Raw genomic sequence first — 21,429 nt, forward strand, 5'->3', positions numbered from 1 at the left:
GCCCCTGAATGGAGATCCTAGTTAGCCTCTTCAGTATGTTAATGACCACTCTGGAGATACTGTTTGGTCTATAATTGGTTGCTTCTGTCCTCTTATTAAGTGGAATGATCTTGCACACCTTCCACTCATAACTAAGTCAGAGGCACTGTTTTATATATATATCCTTCAGCACCCTTGCTGATATCGCATCCAGTCACACTGCCATTGTCTGCATCAAATTCTTGCATTAGCTTTAATACTGTCAGTTAATCTACCTGAGCATCCAGGCAGTGAATACCCTTTCTGGAATGTATACCTTGCTGAAATGATCATATAAATAATTTGCTTGTTTCTAAAAGCATCTAATCCCTTCCTGTACATTCACTAATTTTTTTTTTTTTTTTTTTTTATGACCATTTTTCCTTTTAGTTGCCACAGCGAAAAAAATTGTCTTATTTCCTTTCACATGTTTGGCCAACTTTTCATAGTTTGATTTTGCTTTTCTCGCCATGCCAATCACTTCTCCTAGCCAATTTTTTATACTGCTCTTGGGCCTGTTATCACCTTTCTGTTGGTATTTGATCAATAACATTTTCTTTTTATGCAGCACATAATTTAAAATCTTATTCATCCATTTTAAGAACCCCTGTGAAATTTATTCTACTAACTCTGAAAATGCAATAATGCATGTCTTCTTTCAGGCATCCTTTGCAGCCTTGATTCTTGCTTCCCATGCAGTGCTAATTCCTCGATTGTGCAATCTCTCATAATCACTTGCCTTGTAGACTAAAAGTGATACATACATCACAGGAATTTATTAGTCATTACCCAAATAAATAAATTACACCAACTAATTTCACTACCTAAAAGAGAACTTGTGGCTTCTTCAGGACTAGACCACATCAAAACAAATATAAATGTGAAGGTCGTGAAGTCGATTAAACACTGAAAAACCATTATAGTGCAAATAGCCAAGTTCATGCTATACAGTAAACATAAAAACACTTGGCATGCATTTGCCTTCTGCATTTAGTGATAGAAGGTAATTGTTGGTGAAATTGAAATCTCTACTGTTGAAAGATTTAATGACAGATTTCCACATCACTTAGTGTCGGTCTTGGTTTTTATTCAGTGATTCTTGTGAATGGAGGATGATTGCATTCCTTCAGAAGTCTGGAATGAAAGTTCTTTTCCATATAAGGCATAGTTGAAAGGTTCCACTTAACTGAATGGCTGATATTAGAAGTATGACTGGCCAAACCAGTTCTGTCTTTTCTTTTGTGTTCAACTTTTGCAACATGTTCCTTCTTTCTCACCTCAAATCCATAGCTTATCTGTTTTACATAAGCCAAACCCCACAGGCATATAATTCTATATACTGCTGAGTATTTATAGAAAGAATTGTGCATAACCTCCTCAGGTCTCTTAAAGAGACCTCAGGAGGTTATGCACAGTTTGGATTGGTTTAAAAGATATTCTGATGTGATCTTTGAAAAGGGATGCTATTTTAATTGATAAACCTCCAATATATGGTATTGTGATGAAGGCTCTGTGTTGAATATTCTAGTTATTGGGAGGCCAAAGGATTTGCAAATAAAAATCCCATAAACTGTTTTCTAGTGTCTGCAATTTTATCTTGACTCAGTCATCATTTTATATAATAGAAACTGCTCTATTCTTTAGTGTGTGTGGATAATGTCTAATTTTTGAGAAGGATGGTGAAGAAATGAGGCATGAAAATAATGTTCTGTATATAAGGTTTTACAGTACACATCAAGAGTAATACCACTATGGGCAACCCCCATCTATCCTCCTGCAGCAAACCTTTTCATGGAGAATTTTGAAAGGACTTTCCTTACAAAAACAACCACAAAACCAGCAGTATGGTGAAGATATGTGAATGACATATTCATTATTTGGAAATATGGCCTCCCAATCCCGCAGTAATGGAAAATTCCCTTCCTTGATGTTCTCATCACTAAAAAGCCTGAAAGTGATGTTCTATATATATATATATGGGTTGGCCGAGTGGTTAGCGTATCTGCTCTCCAGCCCAAAGGCTGCAGGTTTGAATCCCACTGTGGGCATGGATGTTTGTGATTGTCTGTGAAAATACTAATGGTGGTAGTGAGCAGTAAATGATATGGTTTGCTGTAGTTGGTGGATACATTGGTAGAGACAGAGTTGTGGAGTAGGTGTCCTCCCTCGATGAGTCTTTGACCTCCTTGGAGTTGTTACGTAATAATATATTATTATGTTTTTTTGGGGGGGGTGCTCAAACCTAGTATTTTTCTCAGTTAGTCATAATTTCCTGTTTTTAAGTTCAACATATAACCATTCCTGAATGGAGTATTCATATGCTAAGCCACTTCCCAAGTCAGTACAGCATGATCACTGGAGGCAGAACAGTCGTATCTTTTACTGAAACTCCCCTCTGACATTACAATCAGGTTTAATACTCTTTAACCTGAAGTTCTTTTTGGCTCCTGCTGCTTAAAGCTGTTTTCTCACAACAGCTGAATAAATTCAACTTCATTCTTTTCATGAGATTCCACTTCTACCCAACCAGTGTTTGAATAATTGGTCATCAGTAAAGATTCAGTACTCATCAGATTTATTTGGCAATGCTTTGTCTGGTGATTGTGGTTCTCATCTGGATTTTTGTATATTACTAGGATAATGGTTTGGTAAATTGCTATCACTTTTATGGGGATGGGGGTGAAAGCAGTACTGTGTTATGGCTACATTGAAGGTGACCAGGTTATCCTTGCACCATTGAAAAATAGTGTGGAGATCAGTGTCTGAAGCACTAATTGCAATCAGTCTTGAAACTTGGGATAAACAGATTGTTCTGTCATTAGCAAAGCTGTGGATAGAATTATTGAGAATTGGTTATAAATCTATTGAGAATGAGTCATTTGCTGCTATCCTGGCAAAGAATGCTTTGCCAAGATAGCAGGAAAAAGATGATCTAGGTCGATTGATATAGTAAAAAGTATCTTGGAAGAGAGAAATATAATATCTGATATTGGAGTGACATATAGTAGATTAATTTGAAGGAAATTTGTCAATTGGAAGTTAATAATTACATAACTTTTTCATGGAGAATTATCATAGTATCCTCTACACACCTCCTTCACCTCAGGGTACATGTAAGGAATTCATTGATGCTATCCATACATGTTTGTATAACTGAGCTTACCTTCTAATTTTCTTTTTATGTTTCCAGTGTTTCTTTATGATTTCCATTATCTGTTTTTCTGGATTTTATATATATATAAAATCTAGAGTGTGTGTGTGTGTGTGTGTAATACCTTAACCTGCACATGATACTAATGTACTTTTCATTATTTTGTGGATGGGTCCCTTAAAAAAAAAATTAAATGCGAGAAATAGGGATATGCCCAAACTGTCTGTTATGGTTCTATCTTATGTATTCAATGTGGCTTTAAGATGCATGAAAATAAATCCTGGTGGTTTCTTATTTTTTTAATTAATTTATTTTTTTTGTAAACCTAAATGCCTTAGCTGTGACAACATCCAGCATATTCCTAAAAATGGCAGAAGCGAGAGAATAAAAAAAAAGATTAAAACAAAGCAGAACATCTCTGCTGGGGGACAAGAGGTAGAAAACAAACATCTGAAAGAATATATAGTGAATTCCAGTTAATTGGGGTACATCTGGACTAGAGCACTTTGTCCCAATTAAGCGGCTACCTCAATCATGCAAAATTTTGTGGAAAAAGCTGAAATATCACAAAAAATTAAAAATGTTTTTTAAAATTACACTTTCAGTATACCTTTGTAACAATGTTTTTATTTTAAAAAAAAACTAAATATACACGTGTCAATATCCCTCAAGAAGTTAATTATATGCAGTTATCTATCAGAGAAGCATATTTTGCCTAACAATTATTTTGGAGAAATTTATCAAGTGTACCCTGATGTGTTCCCTTTCTAGACTGCAACTGAACAAAATCAGCCCAGGTATCTAATTCAGATAAAGGACTGCCTTCTTGTAAAGTAGTGAAATAATCCAGCAATAAAAATTAAGGGGATAAAAATCCCTTATTATTTTACAGCCAGTATGCGAAACTCTAAGATTGAAAACTACAATCTAAGAGTTTCATGCTGACGAACTATCAGCGAATCCAAGCATAAGTGACCACCTGGTAGTACCACATGGTCACTTACGCTTGGATTCGCCAATAGCATGAAACTCTTAGATTGTAGTTTTCGATCTTAGAGTTTCGCATACTGGCTGTAAAAATAATAAGGGATTTTTATCCCCTTAATTTAATTAACTGCGCCAGAAAAAAATAGCCTTTTGGCTTTTCAATCCAGCAATAAATTTCCTGGTTAATCACTCGCTCATGTTCAGGTGTGTATCGTCCTCGTTAATTTCCTTGTCTTCCAGGATCTTAGGTGTAATCGCAATTTGTTCAATAATTGCATCCTCACAATCTTCATTTTCATTGTAACATTGAAGGCTGTTGTCAATGCATAAAAAATCTTCATAGTTTCTGACGTGTTGCAGTTCCAAAATGATTTCATTTTCATTATCAGTCATGACTTTAAATTTTTCAGGAAATGACAATGTATATTAATTAAAAAAACTTTAATCAGTACCTTCCTATATTTTGGCAATGTTACATTGCCATCTTCTGGGAACATAAAACTATGATATGTGCACGCGGGCACTAACTTGTTTGTTGAGATTTGGGAAGTTTTTTTTAGCACTGAGGCTGATTCCAGGATGGGTGCATGAGACTGTCCCAAACTTTGGAAGCTTGCATCCTAAGAACATCAGCCCAACAGCCAGACAACCCAATTTATCCAGCTAGGAGACACCTTTAGAACTCTGAGACCAACTTCAGTTGCCTTCTTCAACCTCATTTTCTCGTTGTCAGTGCCTGCGTGCACATATCATAGTTTTATGTTCCTGGAAGATTGCAATGTAACATTGCCGAAATATAGGAAGGTATTGATTAAAGTTTTTTAATTAATATTTTATGTTTTAATTTCCTGAGAAATTTAAAATCGTGTAACCAACGTATAAGCTTATCTACAAGATTCATTATTAGTCATGTCTGGCATTTCTTGGTCTGAATTCTTAAAGCCACAAAGTACAAAGCAGTTTTGAATTGTTTTGCTGCTTATTTCTCACCAACTATCTGCAACAAATTGTACTGCCTGTAAAAGGGTAACCTTTGCGCTGATTTTTTTGGCCATTGAAGATGTCAGTAGAATTTCTTCATTTGTTTCAAGGATGTAGTGTACCAACCTTCCGTGATACGATGTGTTATTTTTTATGATTCCCATGTCTAGTGGCTGTACCAGGGACATGGCATTAGCAGGAAAAAAATTCAAGTTGAATGTTTTTTTCACACAATCTAATTGAGGATGTGCTGCACAGTTGTCCAGAAGCAGAAGAATGTTTCTTGAATTTCATTGCAATTCTGCATCCCAGCTCATTAGCCATTCCTGAAAAATAACAGACGTCATCCATGCATTCTTGTTGGCATAATACAGAACTGGCAACCTGTCCATTCTAAGCCCTTTAAAGCAGTGCTTCCCAAACTTCTGGATGTCAGGGCCCCCTTTGCAAAAATTAAAATATTTCATGCCCCCCCCCCCCTTGAAGAAAAATCATAATAGAGAGATATATTATTATAATATTTATTGTATTTATATTCAATACAAAACATACACAGCGAATATTGCAAAAATCAAATGCAAATATTACATTTTTTGCCTCTTACCGTTTGGTTCTGAAGACGATGCGGGCTGTTCTGGTAAAATATGAAATACTGTCCTTTTTTTTAGTCTGTTTCTGCTTCTTCTGATTGTTCGCGGGATTTTTTATTTTTTATCAGCCACTTATCCATCTCAGGGTTAAATTTTTTAACGTAGAATAGATCAAATAATATCACCACTTACTGATACTGGCACACCACAGACTGATAACATGAAATTAAATATTACCTGAATAAGGGAATCCCCGGACCAGGAACATTTTTCTCTTTTGTGACTTTTCTACCTTTACGGTAATTAAGCCTAAAGCGAAACAGACAACAAAGGCAGGTTATTAAAACGTGCATGTGATTGGTGAGGTATTAACAAAAGATCACGCAACCGAAAGATAAAAGCATAGCTGACAATTGATTTGAAATGCTAACTCTCTTCAACCGAATTCCATATGTGAAACTGCCATAACGTTCATTATATATATATATATATATATATATATATATATATATATATATTACTTAGTTTTAATACTTGTTACGAATTTTAACACGAACTCACACACATCTAATTAATAACAATAGTTTTTAGTTAGATACTGTGTTAGCCCATGCAACATATGGTTTTGTTTGTCTATACAGCATAGTTTCTGTATGAGGGGACAATGTGATTCATTAATTAGTGTTTTTATCCCAGTTGTCTCTAATTGCACTATTTGTTGAGAAATAATATTACACAGACTCCTCATACCTTATTCACTGGCATAATAAAAATACTTGTTTTTATTGCCTCTGCAGTATAGTGGCTGTTAGGGAGGGCATGTTGTTTACCACTGCAAGCAAGTTACTATCTCCCCGCATGAACTTGTTTAAGCTTTTTTTCATGTGTGAAGTATATGCGAAACTTTTATTGGTAACAGAAAACTAGCTCGGATGACAGTGATAATATAAAAGAGTTTTGATATGTATATAGTCAATATCAACAGTCCCTGATTACGAACGCTTGATGAAAGGGACAGGAAGATTTGGAGCTTCCCCGGAGAGCATTCGAAGTAAATACAATTAACCACTGCTTTGAAATGAAACATATGAATAAGCAATATTTACTAATATTAAGCACCGAAATACGCAGGAAGCAAAGTTTGTGAACCAACACCAATGTGTGAATTTTTCCATTAAAATATAAAAAAAAACAAAAAAAGAAATAAAAGTTAAATACGTTTCTTTTAAAATAAAAAAAATCTTCATCTTAAAACATTTTAAATTTGTTTTCATTATTTCATGCCCCCCCTCAACAAAACCTATGGCCCACAGTTTGGGAAGCGCTGCTTTAAAGCATTGAGGCTTGATGCTTTTTCCAATAACTAACAGCTTCCATTTGTCACATCCCAGCATGTTACACCAGCACAACACGGTAATGCGATCCATTACTTTTTTTTTAACCTGACAGTGCTCCGAGTTTATAGCTTAGGGAACTGTCTGGTGTTGCACAGTAAACCAGACCTGTTTCATCAGGACTAAACTTCTTCAGCAATTCGGCTAGCTTATTGATTTTCACTGTTCATTGCTTGCAGTATCAGTGCTGCCCTTCTCACTGTGTGTCTTTTTAAGTTTTATTTTTGTGTCTGGTTTTCCATTTCAATAACCAGCCATCTGTAGCTTTAAAGCTCACATTGGTCCAGCTTTCTAGCTAACTCTTCTGATTTGATTTTTAACATTTGACCATTAACACGCAAGACTCATCCAGTTACAATAGAGAACCATCTATTGAGAGCCTCCTCAGAGTCTGGATCTTTGCCTTCTCGCTTCCATTTTTGGGATTTTCCCTGTTGCCCATTCTTCTCATAATTTGTCCTCCTGGCCTAACAAACATTCGATTATAGATTTTGGAGCACTGGTTATCTCTTCCAGCTGATGATGACTGGTGTTAGCCAGTTGGCTTTTTATTTTGTCAAGTAAGGCGCTTTTATCTGCTAACGTGTTAGAGCTTTCCTTGGCATCTTGACAGGGACCTTATAAAAACAAAAAAAAATCAAATCAATACACTGTTCGTTACACATTTTTCTAATAAATTAACACACCTGTTTTTATCAAAAATACACTACCTAGCAGTCACTGTAAGTAGAATTGTTACACTGTCAAAATATGTGCGTCCTCTCTGCACTGTATCCCAGTGCTGACTGACAGCAACACTCTATGTAACTCACTGACATGCACCATCTACAGCCACTGTCCTGATAAAGCAGTAATGTGGTCCAAATAACAAAGCAACCTTGGGTTATGTTCTCAATTTGTTTCCATTCTTCAGTATTTGTCCCAAATAAATGTCTATCCCATTTAAAACAGAATCTACTATATTCATTTTGTTGACAGAAAAGGATATCCTTATAAGAATGGTCCAGCTGGTTCCATGTATTAGGGAAGGTAGGCAGAATAATAAGGGATAGTGAGGAGTACTGTTGATGATTGCAACTCAGTCAAATTCAACTTTGGAATCATCGAGTACCATAGGCAGGTTATCGTCATAAATACAGAATTTCTCATTATAGGTGACTATCACAACTTGATGAAGGAGAAAGCATGTGAGAGGAGAGAAATAGTTTTAATAGATCCAGTTTATAGTCCACCATCTATTATATTATATCTATTATCTGCCCAATCTTAGCACAACTAAGAAGCATGTTATTAAGAAACTCAATGTGCAAGAATATTATATCTGTTAGTATCCAAGAATCTATTTGTAAATAAGGTAATTGTTATGCATCCAGTTTGTGAAAGTAATCATGAAGTTTTAACTGGGTGATAGTAAATTATATGAGAATTTAAAAAGAATGTGTAGCTATAAGTCATAATAAACTCTGTAGGTTGCTTGTTGCTATGTATTGGTATGCGAAACTGCAGGGTAAAAGAATCATTAATGGATAGAAACTTGGAATATATTGTACAGGAGAGTTAAATGGATGAACAGAATATTAAACTGAGAATCAACCAAAAGAAACTGTAATTAAACTAATATTAGGAGAAATGTGAACCAGTTAGGGTGAGGAAAGCAAGATGAGACTGAAAAGATAAACAGAGCAAAGGTAGACTGAGAATTCTTTCTCAGTCTCCCTTGGGAGAAGCACAAAACTTGGAGTGGTGTAGTAATTGAATGTGCCATAACACAAGAAATGTAGTTGTGTTCAGAGTTTTACAAGAAACGGAAAGTGTTTGAAACAATTCAAGGTATTGTGAACTTATTGAGAATTATTCAATGTTCTGGTGGGTAGATGGACAGTTTGTGTTAGATCATTACTGGTGTTTGTCAGCCTTGTTGGCCAAGTGGTTAGCATATCTATTATCTGCCCAACAGGCTGAGTTCAAATCGTATCATGGGCATTGATGCTTGTGATATTTTTAGGTAGTAGATGAATTTTAATGCCTTATGCCAGACCATGCAACCACTGTCCTGCTGATGAAGTGGCTTGAAAAAAGTTCCATGTTTGGTATCTAGAGCAAAGTTTCTATACTATGTTTAAAAAAAAAAAAAAAAAAAAATCCAGAAAATTAGCATACAAAAAATGTAAAATTAAAAAATAGAGTTGAAAAAAAAAAACTTCATCCCATTCATGGTACTAATGTACATAGGTCACATCCTTTCATGAGTGGGAGGTCACATATATATATAATAACCAGCGAATACTTCCTCATCCCTTCTAGTTTGATCAGTGGAGTTAAAGAAGTAAAACTGGTTTTAGTTGCAAACATAGTCAAAGGAAATAACATCACTGTTTAGGTAATAACTTCTATATATTGCTGTATTTGAAGGAACGATCTGGAAAAGCATGGAACATCAGGATTATTCAGTAGCTGGTTAAGGAAGGCTCCTGATGTGTTGCTGTCCACTTAACTGTGATTAATTGGGACAAAAAAGCTTGATAAAACTAGTTTTTTTTTTTTTGACAAAATAACATCATTTGTTGCTTTATGTTGCTAATATGATTATACATAGGTGGTGCTTTAATAAAGAATAAACATATATATATATATATATATATATCATCATCATCATCAAATTCCTGCCATGATTTCATGCCTACATGAAAAATTTACATCATTACTAACTTCTTATCTACAATTTTCCTCCTGAAAATCAAGAGTTATTGGCATTTTTTAAAAAAACTGTATGTAAAATGAACACAACTATAAATTATGCTTTAATAAATAAACAAAAAGAAAAATTTAACAAATTAAAAAAGGTCATCATCATTTTCTTTTTATCTATCCTCAGGAATTATGGTAGGACTGCATGATACCATTACTTATTTCTCATCAGCAATTTTCCTCCAAATTAATCTGTTATCTGTCAAGAATCCAACATTATCAGAACTTATATATCTTTCTTTTAAGGCACTTTTTACTGTATCAATCCATCTACATCTTGGTTTCTCTGGGTCTTTTTTCCACTGCGAACCTAGCAAAGAATAGTTGTTTTGCTAAATCTTTTCTCTCCCATTGACCATACCACCTGAGATCAGCTGTACTAACATATTCCTGAATGCTAACAATGACAAGTTCTTTCCTAATATCCTCATTTTTAATGTGAAACTGCCATTGATAACATGTGTTCACTCCACTAATCTTTCTCAGAATTCTCATATCAGAGGTCTTTAATCCAGTGTTTTATTTCTGATATGAGAATTCTCATATATTCCCAGTTGTCAGATCCATAAGTTAAAATTGGTTTGAACACTGTTTTGTATATAGCTAATTTAGTGTTTCCTACCTTTCCACATTTCAGGTTTTTGATTACTTTTTTTTTTCTATTTCAAGTATGGATGTGTATTCCTGTTGGGAATTCATATCTGTACTTGAAGTAAAAAAAAAACCTGAAATCTGGAAAGGCAGCTGGAGAGATGAAATTCAACCAGAAATGCTCAAATATGAAGGTATTAGTGGCTGCACCATTATTCAGAAGGTCTGGCCAGAGGGTTGAATTCATGGTGATTGGAGCAGAGCTCTCATAGTACCCATCCATAAAAAGGGAAATAAAACTTGAATGTGAGAATTACAGAGGTATTTCCCTACTCAGTGTTCCTGGTAAGAATACTTGAGAAAACAGATAAGAACAATATAAGAAATTATTCAAAGCATTTAATTTTTTTTTGGAAACCTGCAAAAAAAAATTAAATAATTAAACAGCGGTTTCAAATTAATTTTAAAAATATATAATATATTTAAATGGGGGAAAAAAAGTTAAATTGGTGTGCAAAACTTCTGCTTGTTCGATGATATCAAGTTTTATATTCAAATATATAAATTTATTAGTAACACCACTTCATTTTTGTCTGTATATTGTAACTGGATAAACAATGCATTTCTTCATAAATTTAAAGTAAATCATTAATGATTTGCCATAATATTATGAACTATTCACTTTTATAATAAAAATTATTCAAGAGTTCAAAAATCCCAGATCACTTGGATTTGTATGTACACCTAAACCTCTTTTTATACGAATTTTTTTTTTACGCGAATTGGGATATCAAAAATAATTTTTTATGCGATTTTTATTCACTTTTACGCAACCAACCTAAAGTCTAAGTTAGGAAAAAATCCGTAATTCAAGAAAATTCTGAGAATTTTGTAGAATTGCATTCTCGTTTCAATTAAGAAAATTCTTACGAATTTCATTTATTGTAATTCCTCGAATTACATAACTGACTGCGCATAAAAAAGCAGTTCTTCTTAGCAGTTTGAATTTGGTGTTTGAGTAAACAACACAGTTGCCGCATTTTTTGCATTTGCATTTTTTAAGTGAAATCAAAATAAAAATCGTGTTATAAAATTAATAATTTTGCCAAGAAATAATTAACCGAAGATTTTAATCCATCCCTCACATGATGTTGCCGATAACCAAAAAAAAAAAAAAAAGGAAAGCCGTTTCCTTGGATATAAAAATTCAAATTTTAGATCGTCTTCAAACTGGGGAAGGTGCTATGGCTGTGGGTAAGCATTTTTGAGTCTGTGAATCAACTGTCAGATCTATAAAGTAAAATGAAGAGGCTATTAGAAAAGCGGTATGTTCTGGTACAAAATCAAGTGTGAAATTATCATCTTACACGAGATGTTGTTCTAGAAAAGGCCAAAAAAGCTTTAGTGATGTAAATAGAAGATAATGTACAAAAAAAAAAATGCCAATTGAAGGAAATTCCATCAAGCAATCAACATTGAGAATTTATGAACAGATTAAAAAACTGCAACCAGATACTTCATCTCGATCGAGGAAAAAATATGAATTTCATGTAAGCAATGGTTGGCTGGCTAAGTTTATTAAAAGACATGCTCTTCATAATATAAAAATTAAAGGTGAAACGACTTCTGCTGATGAAACAGCTGCTAAAGCATTTCCACAAAAACTTGCTAAAATAATTGAAGATGGAGGTTACACTTGTGAACAAGTTTGGAATATGGACTGAGAGCTGATGACCCTCCCATATGTGAAAAATGCAACACACATCTCACTATTCATCATATTCTGGTAGATTGTCAAAAATTTACACGAGAGAGAGGAATGAAATTTTCACCTATCTAACCAAGCCATATACATAACTGGTAATTAATTTACGGAATTAACAACGCATATAAAGTAAATTAATTAAAGATAACTTTAATGAATCACTTCTATATTTCGACAATGTCACATTGTCATCTTCAGCAAATGATTCAGAACTAACAAAGCAAATGAGCTCATTTGCTTTGTTAGTTCCTGTAGTGCACATACCATATCTTTATGTTCCTGAAGATGACAATGTGACATTGTCGAAATATAGAAGTGATTCATTAAAGTTATCTTTAATTAATTTACTTTATATGCGTTGTTAATTCCGTAAATTAATTACCAGTTATGTCTAACCAACGTATAAGTCTTACCACTAGAATCAAGCCATATACACTCGGGGAAATGCTAGCAGACTCAGGCAAATTGCATGATGTTTTTAATTTTTTAGAAAGAATTAATTTGTACAAACACATTTGACCATAAATTTGTTTATGTGTAAGTACTTTTCTTGCTTAACATAACTTTTATACATATATATTATTCATTAGGTTAAATCTAACCAATTATGTATTACCATAGGTCTTGATCTTGTATATTTGTATCATCCTGCTGTAATTTTGTTAATATATAAATACCATAATGCTAAACTTAAATTTTATGCATCAATGCTGTATAATAATTCCTTTCTGACTCTTAAGTATTAGTATAATAATGTTTGTTGTAACCTTACTAGATGTAGACACTGCTTTCCTTGAATTGTTTTGTATATACATATGTTAACCTATAGCTATCTATTTATGTACTACTGAAACCTCTGCAGTAATTTTGTTTATATGTAGATACTGCATCACTTAACATACATTTTGTGTATGCATCTTATTTACCACTTTATTTTTCGAATAATCATGTAGTGCTGTAGGACATCTTATCTATTTGTGTACTGTCTAGTAATTCTGTTTATATGTATTCTAAATTCTGTTTCTACTGCATTGCTAAATTTAATTTTCATCTATGCATATTGTATAATAATCCCTTTTGCCTATTTTTGTAATGCTATAAAGGCATCTATTATAATTTTATATATATGTAGATACTGCATTCCTTGGCTTAGTGTTTCATATATTATGTATTAACTTATATTGTTAACTATTTTTGCACTACTGTAATAACTTCTAAGCTTGTGTGTTGCTGTGCCTTCTGCAGCAGTTCTGTTTACCTAGAGATGCTGCTTTGTAAAACTAGATTCTTGTACAGATATATTGTTGACAATTTTCTGTAAATGCTAATGTTGTAACCTTTAGTATGGCACAGTATGACCTTTGTATTTTTTGTGCCAAATAAACTATAAACCAACCAAACTGGTCTTTCCTGGAAAAAAATGCCAAACAGAACTTGCGTATCAAAAATGCAAAAAACTGTTATTGGGTTCAAATCAGCAAGGGATCGCATAACACTCCTATTTTGTTCGAACACTTTAGGAGATCGGATGTTAAAACCACTGCTCATAAATCTATCATTAAGACCACGGCCAATGAAAGGCAAAGGCGTAGATTTTCAAAATGTGCCACTTCATTGGATGGTCAACAAAAAAGCTTGGGTGACTATTGATATTTTCACTGAGTGGTTCCACAAACATTTTGTGCCAGAAGTTAGATGCTATTTGAATGACAAGGGTCTCAAATTTAAAGTGCTTTTGATTCTTGATAATGCACCCGGTCATCCTGCCATAGAACACCCAAATGTACAATTTTTTTTTTCTGCCGCCTAATACCACATAATTACTACAACCTCTAGATCAGGGTATAATTGCGACTTTTAAAACATATTATGTCAGCCGAACATTTCAGTACGTTTTGAACGAGCTAAATGATGATGAAACACTGTCAGTTATGGATGTGTGGAAAAAATTTTCAATTATGGATCAAGGAAACTCCAATGGGCCTGTTACCTGTTTGGGGAGGTGTTTAGGGGCAGCGCAAAGAAATGGTTCTGCAAAAGGACGGAAATGGCAACGACAACGACACCAGATTATGGCTTTAGGCAACTGGAACATCTTCTCTCTGACAGGGAAGGAGTTGGAACTGGTCAAGGAAGCCAAGCACTACCGGCTAGACTTAGTCGGACTTTCTTTGACCAAGAGGGGAGGCTCTGGAACTGTCGACCTGGATAAGGGGTGGAAGCTCTACTACTCTGGTGTGAGCCCGACAATGTCTGCTCAGGTGAGTGTAGGGATACTCACAAGCTCTCAGACTGTGTTGCTGAGTGGATCCCATTGGGGGAGGGGGGGGGGGTATGTGTGTTAAGGCTTCAGATGAAAAACCATGATTTGGCTGTGGTGCAAGCCTATGCACCTAATCTGGAATCAGAATACTCTGCCTTCCTAGAGGAAGTGGATGCTGCTTTTGATAGGGTGACAGACATGGAATCAGTCCTGCTAATGGGTGACTTCAATGCACATGTTGGAACAGATGACCAGACATGGAGGGGTGTGGTTGGGAGGAACGGCACCCCTGACCTTAACGCGAATGAGTTGAAATTATTGGACTTCTGCTGTACTAACAGCTTGTCCATAATGAATACCTTCTTCCAGCACTGAGAAGTCCATAAGTATACCTGGTACAGGGATACACTAGAACAAAGGTTTCTGATCGACATCTTTATAGTCTCAGCAGACCTATTTTCCTCAGTGTTGGACGTTCGTGTGAGAAGAGGGGCAGAACTGTCAACTGATCACCACCTTGTCACGTGCACTCTACGGTTTCAGAAACCAGATGCTACCATCAACCATCAACGCTGGTAGGCCTAAGCAGCTATACCACGTGAAATGGGAGGCATTGGAAAATGAGGCTGTGAGGAAGAATTTTGCAGATGACATTTCCTCCAGGTTCAAAGAGATCCCCAAGCATACTGCAGATGTTGAGGAGGAGTGGAAGCTGTTCAGAACAGCTGTCACTGCCTTTGCACTCTCATGCTGTGGCAGAAAGCGGCTCGGCAACGGGCAGTGAGAAAAAGGCACCTTGGTGGAACCAAGAAGTACGAAAAACTGTCCGGGCAAAAAAGGAGTCCTACCTAACATGGCTTAGGGTCAGGTCACCTGAGATGCATTTGCGGTATGCTGAGGCAATAAAGACAGCAAAGCAGAAGGCTTGGGAATCCTTTGGGGAAAGATTAGACTCATCCTATGCAAATGCAAACAAAGTATTCTGGCAGACCATCCGCCGCCTTTGAGGGAGGAAATCGTGCACAGCAAAGGCGATTAAGGCCTCTGATGGTGCACTTTTAACAACCGAGAAGGATATCCTCCACAGATGGAGGGAATACTTTGAGAGCCTTAACCCAGGTGGCCCAGCAGTTGTGGACATCCAAGAGGCGCACATCGGGCCAATGACTAGTCTCACAGCAGAAAAGGTCCATTTAGCAATAAAATCGCTAAAATCGGGCAAGGATGCTGGCGATGATGAAATTCGGCCCGAAATGCTAAAAGCCTTAAATCAAGGTGGCGTTCTTTGGATGACTCAAGTGTGTCAGGCTGCTTGGATATTGGGGCGAACACCAAAGCAATGGTAGACAGGCATAATAATACCAGTCTTCAAGAAATGAGACCAGAAGGATTGCAGTAACTATTATGGCATCTCTCTGCTCATCCTGCCTGGAAAAGTGTACGCTAGGTGCTTGGAAAGATGGTGCAGAAGCATAGTTGAGTCAAAGTTCCAGGAAGAACAGTGTGGCTTCGTCGTGGTAGAAGCACAACTGACCAAAATCTTCACTTTAAGGCAAGTCTTTGAGAAATCTTGGGAATATGCCAAGAATGTCTACATGTTTTGTGGACTTGGAGAATGCATATGACTGGGTTCCTCGGGATAAGCTTTGGCAAGTAGTACAGGAATATGGAGTGGATGGCCAACTATTAGCTGACATCAAGTCCCTGTATGAATGCCGAGAGTGTTGTCAAGGTAAACAGCATAAAGTCTGAACCTTTCAAAGTCTCCGTTGGCCTCCGCCAAGGGTGTGTTCTGTTATCCCTCCTTTTCATATTTATGGACTGGATTGATAGGCACAGCCGAAGCAGTGAGTTTGTCAGAATTGGAAGACGTAGCATTGGACGTCTGCTTTTTGCAGATGACATAGTTCTGCTTAGTTCTTCCACAGATGACCTCCAGTGGACCCTGGATAGGTTTGTAGCTGTTTGTGCAGACGCCAGAATGAAGATCAGTGTGGCTAAAATTGAAAGATTTGTGGTCTCAAGACAACCATCCCAGTGCACTCTACATGTAAGTGGAGTCCCAACAAGGCAGGTGGAGAAGTTTAAATACCTTGGGTCCATATTCACAAATGATGGAAAATGGGACGTAGAGCTAGATACTCGAATTGGCTTAGCAAGCTCAATATTGCAGGAGCTTGGCCGTTCGGTAGTATGGAAGCGGGAGTTAAGCCAGATGGCAAAGCTGGCTGTCTTCTTTACAGTCTATGTCCCCATCCTCACCTATGGTCATGAGAGTTGGGTAATGACCGAAAGAATGCGGACACGAATCCAAGTAGCTGAAATGAGGTTCCTTTGAGGGGTTGCAGGGATGACAAGACTCGACAGCGTTAGAAGCTCTGCAATTCGGAAAACCCTCAATACTCAACCGCTGCTTCTCCGTGTTGAGAGATCACAGTTACGTTGATACGGGCACCTGGTCAGAATGCCACAAGAGAGGCTTCCTCAGCAGGCCCTCTTTGCCAAGCCAAAGGGTGGGAGGCCAAGGACTCACTGGATAGATTATATCCAAAACCTTGGGTGGACACGTTTGGGAATCCCACCAGAACACCTGAGTTTGGTGGCAGAGGATCATGACCATTGCAAGTTCCTCTTGCAGCTGTTGCCCACCACAACCCAATTAGGAAAGGTGGGCTTGAAGATGAATGTATGTATGTATTGATCAGGTTCGATTATCGTTATCTGAATTGAGACCAGAAACTATGAATGCATGCTGGAAAGCTATTTGGCTGCATGTGTTAAAAAGAATGCTCCTTTTCCCTTCAATCATACTACAGAATTCCCCAATATAATAAGTTCAGCATGTGAAATTGGCCGAGAAGGATTCGATCTTACATCAGCAGATATCGAAGAATGGTTAATTGATAAACCTCTTAGCAAAGACGAAATAGTGGAGATGGTTTCTGAGACTCCTGAAAGCAAAGAAGTTAATGATAATGATCAAGATAATCCTACTTTTACTGCTGATATAATTAAAGGAGGTCTTAAACTGGCCAGTAATTTAGGCAATTATTTTGCCTGACATGATCCAACTGAAGAACGTGCTGGGAAGTTTTCACGTGAGCTTAAGTTGTTAATGTCTTCATACAGAGAATTATATTGTGACTTATCTAAAGCATCAACACAGCGATTAATAACTGAGTTCATGCCTAAAACTACTGAAAATTATTTCCTAAAAATAGCATCCTATGCTTATTATTTAATAATATCTCATCTGTTTATGTATAATTTGCATGGCAACTATTAAAATACAGGATTGATAAAGGGAATGAGTTATCAGTGTCTAGATCAGTTATGTCAGGATTGGTTTTTGCTTTGTTAATTCTTGCAAAGGTGAATGAATAAATTTAAAAATGTCTTCTGAAAATAATGTTAAAGATCTTATTGTAACCAACCAACCCCAATTTTATAGTTCCTACATTTTCAGAATATAATAATGAAAATTATTGAGTCATTTAAATATGCAGGAAAAAGGATGTAAGAAATAGAAAAATTATCAAAATTTCATCTGTTATCCATAGTGAATTGACAGAAAGAAGAAAAACTTTCTAAATACTTTGCACTATTAAGGGACAGAATGGATTATAATATTTTGTTAATTGTAGTTTTGTTTTGTTATGTTAAAGTCCAAATTTGTGAAAGTTGATTTCAAGGCAACAAAGAAAGTTTCCAGTTTTATAATTATTATAATTGTTATTTACAGATAGTCTCATTTGAGAAATCATACTTACATTGGGATAGGCTTAATGAGTTCAGAGTAGATAGCAAAGCTAATTTTAAAAACAGTAGCATATAAGAAGAAAATTAAAAATATAGAAAAAATTTTTGAAGATTGTTAGAGGAGGTTATGAAAGGCTTAAAAATATATTCCAGTCCTCTAACTTAAAATACTCCATAATACATTATCATAATAAGTATATAACTAGTTTTGATTATAATAATGAAAACTAAATTTTTTTTAAGCAACATTTCAATTAATCAAACCAAAATAGTAGTAGTAGTAATTAACAAAAGTGTTCTTATGCAGCACACCCAGAATCACAGACATTAGGATCCTTAAAGTTTTTATTAAAGAGGGGATAGAAAGAAATGTTTATGCATATTCCATTTTTATTTCACATTGCCTTGACATATGCTTGGAATAGAAGTACTTCTCTTTTAGGAATGAAATATTCTATCTGCATGCTTCTGAATTAAAAAAAAATTCATAATTTTGATCCATGATTTTCTATAAGTGCAAAATAAGCAAGTTATCAATTTCTAATTGATTGTGTTACTTTGCTAATTTTTACAGGCAAATGCTGTGCTATGGCAGACGTATTCCATTGCCAGAATTGGAAGCCAGAATTGAGGTAAATTTTTCTTTTGAAAAAAAAAAAGAAAAAAGTTCTGGACAGACAAACTTTTTTTTGTTTAATTTGTCATGCTGAATCATTTAGTATTGTCATATTATCCTGTACACTCCTTGAAATATACAGGATAATATGGGGGGATATATCAGAAAATTACTGAATTTTTATTTATTTATTTTAACATTTGCACAGATCAGCTTTGCATTACTTGTTGCATATGTAACATTGATCAAAAGAATATGCACATGACATACACTGTTTTCAGTGTTTGAACTTTGAACTTTAGCAAAAATAAAAATTTATTTTTGTATATTAAAAAAAATGCATAAAAATAAACCCCAAATCAAGGTACATGCATACATTTTTTTAACAAATTAATAACAATGAATCATGTACCATGCCTTCACAGTAAGAAATTATATTCTAAACTACAAGATTCCATTCAAATCAGCAGGACTTCCTGAATTACTTCATCATCATCAAATTCCTGCCATATACCCTCAAGAAGTGTACAGGATATGATAGTACTACATGAAAAAAATCACATCATTACTAACTTCCTATCTACAATTTTCCTCCAAACCAGTCTGTTACTTGTCAAGACTCCAACATTATCAGATCTTATATTTCTATCCTCTAAGGCACTTTGTACCGTATCAATCCACCTATATCTTGGTCTTCCTCTGGGTCATTTTGCTGCCAACCTGGCAGAGAACACTTGTTTTGCTAATCTTTCTTCGCCCATTCTGTTTAAGTGACCATACCACCTGAGATTAGCTCTGCTAATGCATTCCCGGATGCTGACAATGTCAAGTTCTTTCCTAATACCCTCATTTTTAATATGATATTGCCATTGATGCCATCTGTTCACGTCTATAATCTTTCTCATGACTCGCTTATCTGCAGTCTCTAGTCTTTGGTCAAGCGTTTTACTTCTGACCCAGCTCTCAGATCTATAAGTTAAAACTGGTTTGAACACTGTCTTGTACACAGCTAATTTAGTGTTCCGACTAATTTCTCTCTTATTCCATATGAATTTATTCGATTGACTTCCCACCATACCAGCTTTGCTGATTCTGTTGTCTGTTTCTATATTTAATTTACCATCTTCAGTAAAAATCATGCCTAAGTAGCTGAAATGTTTTACTAGTTCCACAGGTTCTCCATTCACAACACAGTTGACATTTTCAATGATTCTGCCTATTTTCATTGTCTTTGTCTTTTTATTGCTGACCTTCATACCATATCTATTACAGCAGTTATTCAATTTAGTCAGAGAATCTTGCAGACTTGTAGCGGATTTATTTAGAAGTATAACATCATCCGCATAAAGCAAAGAGCTGACATTTTTGAGTGGAAGAATTTGTTTTTAGCTGCATTTGCTTTCATTTAAAAGGTGCTGCAGCCTATTTATAATTCATTAGCGCTTTCTTTTTTGTCTTCATTTGGGAGATCATATGCAAGTACAGTTAGTGGTGTTTGAGACAAATCATTGCAGAAACTGAGTGATCATCCTGTTTCATTTTTGTTCCATAGTAGATCTTGGAATTTGAATGTCTTGCCAAATACACATTTGTGAAATTTATATTTGCTTGTCCCACTCCTTTGTTACACATAAATCAGAATTATTTAATATAAGCAAAGTGTATATTAGATCCAACATTATTTCAAAGCCATATGCAGAAATTATGAATGTTTTGTGAGTTGACCAGAGAGCTTGCAGGAATACATTCCTAGGCATTCATGAGTTCCCTTAGTGTTGACTACTTAAAAGACATAGTGCCGTCTATATAATCACCTTTTTATTAGTCCATTTTGATAAGGTTTCACTGGCTTGACAACTGTTTGAAGCTGTGAGGCCAGGTTGGTTCTCTTCAGAGACCAGGCAGAAACCTTAAGAGAGCAAAAACCCTTGTACTAAGGAACTTGAAATGCCACAGAAGTGTATTTTTCATAAGCTAATTCTCAGTCAGTGCATAAAAGTAATAAAATGAAGAGCCAAAAGGCTTCAGTTTGGCAATGCAAAATTACATAAGCAAAGTGGATATTAGATCCAGCATTATTTCAAACCCAAATGTAGAAACTATGGAAATAGTCCACACTGAGGCAACTCCTGAATGCCGAGGAATGTATTCCCACAAGCTCTCTGGTCATCTCGCAAAGCTTTAATAGTTTCTACATTCATCTTTGAAACTTTAAAATAGGTAGCTTTTTGGCTTCTTATTGTAGAATTATTTAAGCTTTTCTTTCCACATAGTTGGATATTGTATTTGACAGAATTTCTAGTATAAGCAAATGATAAGTTTTTGTATGAAGTTAATTCACATGCAAACATTTGTTTGCTTGTGCTGTGGTAAATATGGATGCAAACAAGAAATACAGTGACTCTCACTACAGGAATAGTTTATTATTTTAGACAGTTTACTATAGCAAATCTCAAAAGAAAAAAAGTCTATAAACTATTAAAATGGTTACATCTTGGTTTGGGAAGATTACCACAAAATTCAAAGCTTTTTTGTGTCAAACCACCAAGAATATATGGTTCCCTAA

General features: G+C 35.4%; 1 protein-coding gene across 1 annotated transcript in view; it reads left to right on the forward strand.

Moving 5' to 3' along the window:
• UQCR-C1 (Ubiquinol-cytochrome c reductase core protein 1) overlaps positions 1-21,429 on the forward strand; it is a 258,580-nt gene that overhangs the window by 212,505 nt on the left and 24,646 nt on the right. The window contains exon 12 of the mRNA XM_090403677.1: positions 18,822-18,879. Within this exon, the coding sequence (XP_090259803.1) occupies positions 18,822-18,879 (58 nt within the window). The remainder of the gene's footprint in view (positions 1-18,821; positions 18,880-21,429) is intronic.

Source organism: Typopeltis vanoorti, chromosome 2 (genome assembly GCF_054136105.1).
Source record: "Typopeltis vanoorti isolate ZY-2024b chromosome 2, IOZ_Tvanoo_1.0, whole genome shotgun sequence".
Lineage (NCBI taxonomy): Eukaryota > Metazoa > Arthropoda > Arachnida > Uropygi > Thelyphonidae > Typopeltis > Typopeltis vanoorti.